Source organism: Bos grunniens, chromosome 12, assembly GCF_055505025.1.
Source record: "Bos grunniens cultivar Pamir isolate PY7600 chromosome 12, Bosgru_T2T1.0, whole genome shotgun sequence".
Taxonomy (NCBI): Eukaryota; Metazoa; Chordata; class Mammalia; order Artiodactyla; family Bovidae; genus Bos; species Bos grunniens.
Window position 1 is genome coordinate 36,509,993 of NC_141176.1, and position 11,317 is coordinate 36,521,309.

General features: G+C 37.6%; 1 protein-coding gene across 8 annotated transcripts in view; it reads left to right on the top strand.

Moving 5' to 3' along the window:
• Window positions 1-11,317, top strand: part of PSPC1 (paraspeckle component 1) — a 79,653-nt gene that overhangs the window by 10,549 nt on the left and 57,787 nt on the right. For all 8 annotated transcript variants that reach the window (XR_015138219.1, XR_015138221.1, XR_015138220.1 and 5 more), the window contains exons 3-4: window positions 2,986-3,081; window positions 7,230-7,426. Coding sequence is in view for 5 of the 8 variants with exons in the window: in XM_086329907.1 (XP_086186033.1) it covers window positions 2,986-3,081; window positions 7,230-7,426 (293 nt within the window). In the remaining 3 variants the exon portion in view is untranslated. The remainder of the gene's footprint in view (window positions 1-2,985; window positions 3,082-7,229; window positions 7,427-11,317) is intronic.

The window sequence follows — 11,317 nt, forward strand, 5'->3', positions numbered from 1 at the left end:
TGTTCTTACTCTTTTCCGAATTATACCCTAAAAATTTTGTGGGAATTGCTTCCTTAGAAACAGGAAAATGTGTCTTTTAATTTCAATTTAGAGAAAGGTATTTTCCCTTTAAAGAATCCTTTAATGTTAGTGTAAATGTTACCTATCTTCACTAATTGTTAGCATTTTGCTATAGCTTTTTCATTATGGGAAATACATACATATTTTTTTTTTTTTTTTCTTTGCCAATTCATTTGAGTCAGCTGCAGAGTACAGTACTGAATTACAGTACTTGGCATGTATATCCTTTGAATATTCTCTTGCAGAACTGCAGTGTAATTGTCACACTGAGGAAACAACGCTTACCTGATATTATTTAATATTGAATGTCAGAATTTAATCTTAATTGAATATTAAAAATTTTTCCATTGCCTATCAATGTATTTTATACTTTTTAAAAAAAGTTACTTATTTATTTATTTGGCTGCACCAGGTCTTAGTTGTGGCATGTGGGATTTAGTTTCTTGAGCAGAGATTGAACCCCGGGACCCTGCATTGTGAATGCTGAGTATTAGCCACCGGACCACCAGAGAAGTCCTGGGTCTTACTTTCTTACATAAAAATACTATATTGTTTAAATTTTTTCACAGTTGAACATTTATCAGTTTTACAGTCAAGGTAATGATTAATTTAGGGGCAGCGTGAGAAGGAAAAGGTATCACAACAATTCCAGATTTAACACATGGTTGTCAGTCTTTTTTTCTATATAATATTTACCTATGTTTGTAGAAGGAGTAAATTAAATAATTACATGTATAAACAAAATTTTTGAAAATTACTTATTTGGCTCTGCTGGGTCTTTGTTGCTGCATGGGCTTTTCTCTAGTGGTGGTGCATTTTGGGCTTCAGTAGTTGGAGCTCCCTAGCTCTAGAACATAGGCTCAGTAGTTGTGGTGCATTGGCTCAGTTGCTCCAGGGCCTGTAGGATCTTCCTGGATCAGGGCTCAAACCTGTGTCTCCTGCATTGGCAGGCAGATTCTTTACTTACTGAGCCACCAGGAAAGTCCTATAGACAAAATTTAAGTTAGATTTTCCTTCTTTCTTTTTTTTGCCACATTGCCCAAATCTTGTGGGGTGTGGATTCTTAGTTCCCTCATCAGAGATTGAACCTAGGTCCTCAGCAGTGAGAACTTGGAGTCCTTATGTTAAGTTTAAAACTTAAATAAACAAAGTCGGTTGGACACAGGAGTGGTGCATACAGTGAAACCATAAATGTTCACATTTTAGCACGTATCCCAATAAAACAAGACACGGTCCCTTAAAGATGTCCCTTGTATACAACATGCATGGTCTTAATATGATGAATGGTTGTGTGATCCTTACTGACTCATGTATCTCTTGAGAAATGGAATAGTGGAAATAAGATGTAAATATATAACATTAGTGTGTGTTTGTCAAGTTCTCTGCTAGAGAACTTGTAGAAAAGTATCTAGTGGCCACATTTATGTTGAAATTGAATTTTTTTTTCTTGGCCAAGCCTTGCAGCATCTGGGATCTTAGTTCCCTAACCAGGGGTTGAACCCTTCCCCCAGTGTGTTGGGAGCATAGAGTCTTAACCACTGGACCTCCAGGGAAGTCCCTGAAGTTGGAATTGTATAACACTTAATTACTCAGGTGTAGTTCTTACCTGGCTGTATTACTCTTTGAATGTTGGTGGCCCTGCCTCAGCTTCTAGGGGGGTAAGTGGTCCGTATGATGTGTCTTCCTTTTGTCCTTGTGCCCTTTCGGGTCCTCTTAGAAGTACCACATCCTCCTGTGGGCTGGGTGGGTTCAGTTCTCAGCTGCTTTCTCAAACTTCACTGAGTTGTGTGAACTCTCTGAGGCTGTATTTACTCATTCTTTATTACATTTCTGTTTTTACTTCTTGGACATGAGGTCTCAGACTGGAGAATGAGGCCTGTAAGTTCCTTTTCTTTTGGGTTTCCACTCACTTTACCTGAGGTTTCTAATTGCATTGTTTTCATTACTCCGAGGTATTCTACACGTGCTTGTAATTCTTTTTCTCTATCAAATGTCTCACTAGCTCAGGAATAATTTTTTATGTGACCATTGTATAGCTTTACTTTCCATATAGAGAAGGATTTAGTCTCTGTTAATCTCTGGGTCTTTATAAAGGGAAAGAAATATTTTGAACCCTGAAAGCTCCTTCACCTCTCTAGCTCCTCTGTTAACACCTCAGAAGTTAGCCATGATTTTTTTTCTCTTTAAAGCATCTCTGTTCATTTTTCAGACTTGCTTTCATGCTGAGAGACTGATAGCAAGGAAACTTTAATATTAGTATGTCATCTCCTCCACTTATTTCTCTTGTCTTTCCTCAGTGAGCCTTCCCTTCCTTAGGAAAACAATACAGAAGGAGGGTTTCCAGGTCAGCTCTTTGATCATCTACTCTTCTTGTCCCCACACCCCATTTCTTCCTTGATTGTGTTGCTTCTGGCTGCCCCTCTACACCCCCTTCCCTTTTGCTTGACTGATATCTTTTAGGCTGATATATTTTAAGTTTTAGAAAGACTTTTCCTTTTGAGACTGGTTGGACAATGGAAGGTTGGGAGCTGGGTGGAGTTGGGAGTTTGAGGCCATGGAGGGGATGGGGGTCCGGGTATGCGTGTGGATGAGACACACAGGAGAGTTGGGTACTTGCTCCTCTGCGTTGCTCTTTGTAGAAGTTAACTGCAGTGGTCAGGCAGGTCTATGTTGATGTTTTTTTCTGTGGTCCCGAATAGACTCCATGCTCTAAAAATAAGCACTCATCTTTGACTTATATGTTCACCTGTGTTGGTGCAGCCAGTGTTTATTGACTGATTTTGTGTGTATATGTGATACTTACTAAGACTTTTTTCTCAGATAAATTTTCCAAGTATGTATCTTGGAATTATTATAAAAGATTTCTAGGAGGATTTTAGTTCTAGATACTGTTCTAATTCTTATTAATGCTTTTTACCTGTCCAGGACCCCTCGTCCGGTCATTGTGGAGCCCATGGAACAGTTTGATGATGAAGATGGTTTGCCAGAGAAACTAATGCAGAAAACTCAGCAGTATCATAAGTAAGATTTTATAAGAAGATAAATTCTGATAAATTTAGAATGTGCTTTCAAGGGTGTTTATTACTTTACATTTGTTATTGAATATTGTTGGATTATAAGGTGTTTTATTTAGTCTTGTTAGCCAGTAACAATCTGGTTAATAGAGTGGGCTGGTCTACATGGAATGCTAGTTTTCTTGTGTATATTGTTAAAAGGTTAACTTGACTTCGAAAAGTTCAACTTTTATAACTGGAGCATGGGTGGGTTCCATAAGCGTATACTGTCTGTAGTACCTATGCCAGAGAAACAGTGAATTTTAGATACAAAAGTTTCTGTATTGAGTATGCTACAGGTATATTATGAATTAAGAGGAGACTTTGTCAGGAGTAGAAAGATGATTCTAGTTAAAGAACTTGGGAAAGGGTAAGAATTCTTCTTTTTTTAAAAGTTTATCAATCTGTGGTATCTACCAAAGTTGTGTGTGTGTGTATGCATGCATGCTCTGTCAGTCGTGTCCTGCTCAACCCCATGGACTACAGACTGTCAGGCTCCTCTGTCTATGGGATTTTTCCAGGCAGGAATACTGGAGTGGGTTGCCATTTCCTTCTCCAAAGAATTCTTAGAGATGAAAAAGAAAAATAACCTTTTAACAATTACTTTTCATTCAGTGTGGTTCAGATATTTTTATGTAAGCTGACTGTGTGAATACATTGTGTTGTTCTTAACTACTAAGTTGTTTATTATAATAAGTAAGACTGTAGTGAACTTCCCTGATGATCCCATTAGTTAAGACTCTGTGCTTCCAAAGCAGGGGCCACTGGTTTGGTCCCTGGTCAGAGAACTAAGATCTCACATGCTATGTGATGTGACTGAAAAACAAAAAACACTGTAATATTTGTGTGCATGAACCTAAATATTGGACTGCCTTTGTGCTAGGCACTGTCCTAGATGCTGCCAGTGCCCTCATGATGCTTACATTTCTAGTGGCAGGGCTACACAATAAATACTGAACCAAAGAATAATGTTTTAATAAATACACTAAGTAGTGAGAAATACCATTTAAAACCACTAAAGTGAGGTATGATGCTAAGATCAAACAGTATGCGTATTTAATGGTGATTAATTCTGGTAGATGGTTCTCCCAAAATATTATACCAATTTATACTCATTGGTGTATGCATAAAAGTATTTATTTCTCTTCATCCTGACCAAAAAATGGTTATGATTTTAAGATTTGATAGTTTGTGTTCAAAATAACGTTTTACACATGTTTTAATAGCACTCTTTGATTTTAGACTGGTTTTCTCCTTGTAGTTGATTTAAATGACAAATGTGGGTGCTTTTTTATTGATTGATTTGGCTTTTGTTGTAGCACACAGATTCTATAGTTGTGACTGGAGGGCTTTAGTAGCTCCACGACATTTGAGATCTTAATTCCCCGACCAGGGATTGAACCCACGTCCCCTGCATTGCAGGACAGATTCTTAAATACTGGACCACCAGGGAAGTCCCTGGGTGCTTATTTTTAACTGGTGTTGGAGATGTATCAATGAACAGAATAAACCAGAAATTCTTGCTATGTGGCAGAGTAGGTAGCCTGTTCCTTCTCCAGCAGATCTTCCTGACCCAGGAATTGAGCCAAGGTCTCTGGTATTGCAGGCAGATTCTTTACCAACTGAGCTATCATGGAAGCCCTTGGGAAGAAGGGGGTAAACAATAAAATAAAGATGGCAGAAAACCAGGGAAAAGTGGGTGTAGGGGAGTAGAAGATTGTGCCTCTTTTTATACAGGTGGTTAAGGAAGCTTTTGTGAGGGTAGTATTTGATTCACAACTTGAAAGCGGGGGTAGGGGGAAGGGGGTGGGAGGTGAGGGCACCAGATGGGATAGGGATCTCAGTCAGCTGAGGGGTACGGCTCTGCAGGCTTTGGGGGAGGACTGGCATGGTGCAGGTGCAGTGAAGAGGCTAGGTTAACTGGACCAGGGTGAGTATGGGGAGCCTTGTAGCGATCAAGAGGATTTAGGACATAGTGGGAGGAGTGTAGACTGTGGGGCTTGTGGTCTATTGAACTAACTTTGACTTCTGTGATTCATGTGAAAGGAAGAAGCAGGATAGTGATTTAATTTTAAATTTAAAGCAGCTTTGTAACTGCTCTGTTATAATAGATTATAAAGAGCCAATGGTGGGATTGGGGGGGTAAGTTTAGGATCCTGCTGACAGGAAGTGGTTACAGTGGTGATGACCAGAAGTGGTCAGATTCTGAATGTGGTTTGAAACTAGATTGGATATTGCTGATGGATATGGAGATGTGGGAGAAAGAGAGTTAAAAGAGTGATAATGAGGTTTTTGGCCTAAGTAACTGGAAAGTATAGACTTGCTAGTGACTGACATGGAGAACCTGGAGGAGTTGATTTGGGGGAGTTGGATCAGGAACCTTGTTTTGGGATCTGTTGTCAAGATAGTTGGATTTGTATCTGGAATTCAGATGTGCTGTTTGGGCTCAAGTTACCAGTGTGATGGAAAAGAATGTCAAAGGACCAACTCCAGATTGCTCATTTGACAGAAGTTGGGAAGGTCAAAAGGAATCAACAGAGACTGAGTGGGAGCAGTGGGAGGGACACCCAGCAGAATGTGTCCTAGAAGCAAGGGATTGGTAGTAATCAGTTGTAACTCAGCCATGTAAATTTCTCTTAAATGCTGTTTCTCAAAGGCTTACATTTAATTTCCTATTCATTTGATTTCTGGTTATAGCTTATTACAGATTTTAAGTAGAGCATCCTTTTGCATTCAGGAATTAGAGAACTGGAATTATAAAGGTGTTAAAAGAAGTAGAATTTATAGATTGTACTTGTTTATTGGGAAAAAAAAAAACAAAACCAAAATCAAACTTGTTTATATAATGACTTAATTATTCCAGCAAATATTACATGATCTCATGATATTTTTAAACTTTACTGCTAAAGAGTTATGCTCTGAAGGGAATATTCATGAAACTTAAGAGTCAAGATTCAAATTCAGCTCTGGTGCCCCCAAATCCATATTGTTTCTAATAGTGTTTCTTTTGGGAGAAAATGAAGTTTTTATATTTATTACTGTAGTCAACACCTGACTTAGGAACTGCTAACTAATAAACAGTTCTTTCAGAAAAATTAGTGGGTGGTGGATCTCTCTATTCCTTTCCCTTTTCCAGTCAGTGCTTTAAAAAGAAAAAGATCCAAGTCTATTTTTAGGTCTGGAATCCCTTGATCATGGTTAACTTTGATTTTATCTACCCCCTGAATATCTTTGAAGCTGTTTCTTGTCACTATGTTTTCCCTCTGTGACAACCTCCTCCTCTATCTCCCAACTTTGTCCCATCCACCATCTTCCCCTCCCCATCCCCAAATAAAAGTTAAAATTTATGATTACAAGGCATCTGTAGTTTTATTGGTGGGTGAGAATTGTGTTCTTATAAAAATACTTTCGAATAATTGAAATTCTTTGAATGTTGGGTACATTCATAGGTCTTCATTTAAAAGATTTTTTTCCCCGTCATACATTCATTCATTTAAGAAATCAATACTAAATGTGTACAATGTGCTAGGTATGTGCTAGGTACTTAGGTACAGTGGCTTACAGGAATTTCATATACTCATTGAGTTTACAGTCTAGCAAGGCAAACAAGTGTAAAACAATTTGAAGTAAATTAGGCCTGTATTATTTGGTGTAGCCAATTAACCTGGCACATAACACTCAACAAACTGTTTCTGCTTTATTACTGTCCCTAAAAGTTATTACTTTTAGAAAAATCTGACTTCAGACCATTAACTTGGGGGACATTTGCTTCATATGTTACGGACTGCCTTATATAAAATTGTTGATTGAAAACCAAAAAGGCCTTATTGGAGGTGGTAATTTGGGGAGTGCAGGTTGTAGTATCTTGTTGTCTTGGTTTGAATCCTGGTTCTATTGCTTATTAATTAGTTGGGCATCTTTGGGCAGTTTCTTAAACTTAGGCTTGTTAAAGTGCTTGACAGCATTGCTGTGAAGTATTTCTTGGAGGTTACTTTTCAGATAGTGCCATGAACACTATGCAAGCTTAGTTAATGGTAATGCTTGTTGTTCTTATATGTTGTTTTAGTTTTTAAACATATGTTTAAAAACTTTTAATGTCTTTTCATGTAAACTTAGGGAAAGAGAACAGCCACCACGTTTTGCTCAGCCTGGGACATTTGAATTTGAGTATGCATCTCGATGGAAGGCTCTGGATGAAATGGAGAAGCAGCAGCGCGAGCAGGTTGACAGAAACATCCGAGAAGCCAAAGAGAAACTGGAGGCGGAGATGGAAGCGGCCCGGCACGAGCACCAGCTGATGCTCATGCGGCAAGGTACTTTTCTCATTGATAACTGTTACTATTGAAGTTGCTAGTTAAGAGTTTCAAGACAGTTCAAACTCAAAATACTAGAAATAAAATTTTTGCTTTTCTGAGAGAACTTCCTTATGAAAAAAAAAAAAATTAAAAAAGCTGACTATTTAAGATTCTTATTACGTGTCAAAAGATTACAGATGGATGTTCCTTGGCAGAGATGAAAAAGATTTCAGGTTTGCTGATGGATATGGGAATTTAGGAAGACTAAATTCTTAGTATTTTGCAAGAACACTTTGAACACTTGAGACAGGGCTAACTGAATTTTTTGTGTGTGTGATTTTTTTGTTGTTAACTGAATTTTTAAGAGCACTCATAGCAGGTGTTATGCATAACATACATTTATTAATATTCACTGGTCAGATACTTAATGTGACAAGCTGCTTAAGTATATATCAGAAGCTTAACTTTTTCCCATCCTTGTTTCTAGGTTTCTTATTATGTCTGCTTAATATTCTCTCCCCTTTGTTCTTTTCTGTTAATACTCCATGTAATTTTTTCTGATTCTTCCTATCACTTTTCCATTTTCCATAAAACTTTTTATTTATTTTTTCCTTTACATTTTTTTTTTTGGCTGTGCTGTGTGGTTTGCAGGATCTTAGCTTCCTGACCAGGGATTGAAATTGTGCTCATGCAGTAAAAGTGTGCAGTCCTAACCACTGAACCACCAGGGAATTGCCAGAGTTTTGCATTTCTTTAAAGCATCTAATTGCTTTCTACTTTGCTCTTAAATTTTTTGCCTTTTTTTTTTAAATTTAGTATTTCACTAAATCTTTATCTCCCCTGGAGGAGGAAATGGCAACCTACACCAGTATGCTTGCCTGGAAAATCCCATGGACAGAGGAGCTGGTGGGCTACAGTCCATGGGATCGCAAAAGAGTTGGACACGACTTAATGACTACAACAATAACAAAAGAACCTTTATCTATCTTTTCTTGGCTGCCCGTCAGAGATGAAGGTGCTACAGATAGCTGCCTGGTTTCTGTGGCAACCTTCTTTCTTTTATATATTTATACATTGTTTTTATTTTTTATGAAGTGAAGTGTGAAATAATTTTACTGACTCAACTAGTCTTTTTTTTCTGTACAGCGTTTGGGATCTTAGTTCCTTGACCAGGGATTGAACCTGTGCACCCTACATTGAGAGCACAGAGTCTCAACCACTGGACCACCAGGGAAGTTTGCAGAGGCTTTCTTATTGGAGTTTATGTCATCTAATCTTGGCCTCCTCTAAACTATTCTTTATACTAGAGCCAGTATTTTCTTTTATTTATGTATTTATTTTAATTGGAGGCTAATTACTTTACAGTATTGTAGTGGTTTTTGCCATACATTGACATGAATCAGCCATTTGGTCAGCATTCATCTGTAAATCTTTATATGGTAGATTATCATTTTCTTTAGTATAAAATCCACTTTAGCTTTTTTTAGCCTGTTCATTACATGTTTTGGAGAAGGAAATGGCAACCCACTCCAGTATTCTGGTCTGGAGAATTCCGTGGACAGAAGAGCTTGGTGGGCTGCAGTCCATGGGGTTGCAAAGAGTTGGACACGACTGAGCGACTAACACAATTAGTTCATGTTTTTGAAGCAGTTTCAGTCAAGTCACTGAATAACTGCTGGTGCCAAGTAAGTTAAAATCCAGCTCAGCAAATAACAGAAACTAGTCAGATATTTTTGGTTTCTTTTGGTACCCTAAACCTAATGTTTCTGTACAGTCACTCTTTTTCTAATAAAATTTAACTCATTCATATCATACACTAGTATGTTTAAATATATACGGTAAGTCCTCTCAATAGGAATCTTAAAGTTGCAAGCTTTCAAAGATGTGTTCCGTCTGCATCAAGTGTGAGTGAAATTGCAGCTTGCCCTGTTTCCTATTGCTGACGACTCCTCAGCTCTACCATCTCCCATCTTCTTTCCCTCCTCCAGTCGTAACTCTTCTTGCCTGTTATTTTTAATACTCATTATTTTATTTATATTTATAATCTTTGAAAAAATACTTCCTTTTGGTTGTGTTAGGTCTTCGTTGCTGCATGTAGGCTTTCTCTAGTGTCGGTGAGCCGGGGCTGCTCTTTGTGGTGGTGTGTGGGCTTCTCATTGTGTTGGCTTCTCTAGTTGCGCATCATGGGCTCCAGGGCACACAGGCTTTAGTAGTTGTGGCTCACAGGCGCTCATTAATTGTGGCTTGTGGGTTCTAGGCTCAGAAGTTGTAGTGCAAGTGCTTAGTTGCTCCATGGCATGTGGTATCTTCTTGGAGTGGGGTTTGAACAGCTGTGTCCACTGCATTGGCAGGCAGATTCTTTACCACTGGACCACCAGGGAAGCCTCCTGGATTATTATTATTATTTTTTTTTTTAAGAAGAATTCCTGTGAGTGTTATTTACTGGATTAAAGGATTAAAAACACCTCAGGTTACATATTTTTTGGGTAATACTTTCCTCCAGAAGTACATTATTATGGCGGTATACAAATATATAACCTTTTGTGAAATTTCAGAAACTTTGGGTATTAGCAACTTAAAGGAATTAATTTCGAAGATACAAAATGTTGTAAGTTGATCGTGCTCCTGCTTCATATTAGATAGTGTGTTTATCAGATAATTTGATTGTCAGATCCTTTGAGCTAATTATTGTACCCTGTTCTGGTGAGGAAGCATGATCTGAGAGGGCAAAGCAGCTTTCTTAACTGGCCCAACTTAAAAGAAGAAAATTCAGTTTTCAGGAAATATTCATGCTCTTTTCTTACTCCTTTTCATGGAAGAAAATATAGTATATATTTTTACATATATTACTATGTATGTTCCTGTTTTAAGAGCAGCAAACCTAGAAAATCAATAAAATTGTTAAAGGATACACTGTATTGACTTCTTAGTTAATGATAGTAAGATATTTGCCTTGCCATGTTTTGTCTTATTGAAGCATTTCCCCTTAGGAATATAAATAGACTGTATATTTTTGGTCTTTACCAGTCTCACCAGCTATAGAAATTATATGACAGTTATGGGCTCTCAATATTGGTTGTATAATGAAGTCATCTAGGGAGCTTCAAAAAAGAAAAAACTCATAGCTGGTTCACATCCCTAGAGATTTTGATTTAACTGATCTGTGGTTAAAAGGCACTTGAGCAGTTCTAATGAGCTAGTAAGGTTGACAGTTAATGGTAAAAATGTTAGAAGATCATTGTCGTCATGTTTTTTAGATAGCTAAATGTTATCTGAATCACCTGGTTCCTGGTGCATATAGACTTTCCTTGAGCAGAGTCCCCAAATTTTTTTTTTAAATTTTTGTTTTTTTAAGTTTCTCAATTGAGACTGAACATCCAGGTCTGGGATGTGGCATTTTGGAAGGAGCTTTGGAATACTGAGAGATTTGGCTATATATCCCAGTGAACGATATCATGCCTGGATGACTAGAGCCATATAATCTGTCTGAATCTTTTTTTGTTTACATAATTAATACATAATTCAATCTTTTTTAACCTTTAGGGAGGATAATACTACCTTTTTATAATTATGATGCCCCTGTTGTTATAGTTAAGATGTTAGAATTATTTGCCTGTGGGATTTTAACTTGAACCATTAGGATTATAAGAATTCTGAATATAGTGTTTTATTAAGAAATATTTGAGACCCTCACAACAACCCTGTGAGGTAGGCAGCACAGATATTATTTTCATTTGACAGATGAGGAAAGTGAATCTTGGAGCAATTTACTAATGTGCCCAAGGTTCTACAATTGGTAAATAATTGGTATTCATATCAGTCTTTGGCCTAAAGATTCAGCACCCCACCTCCCCTCACACTTGCCTACCTACTTCACAGGGATAATGAAGATAAAATGAATTCAAAGCT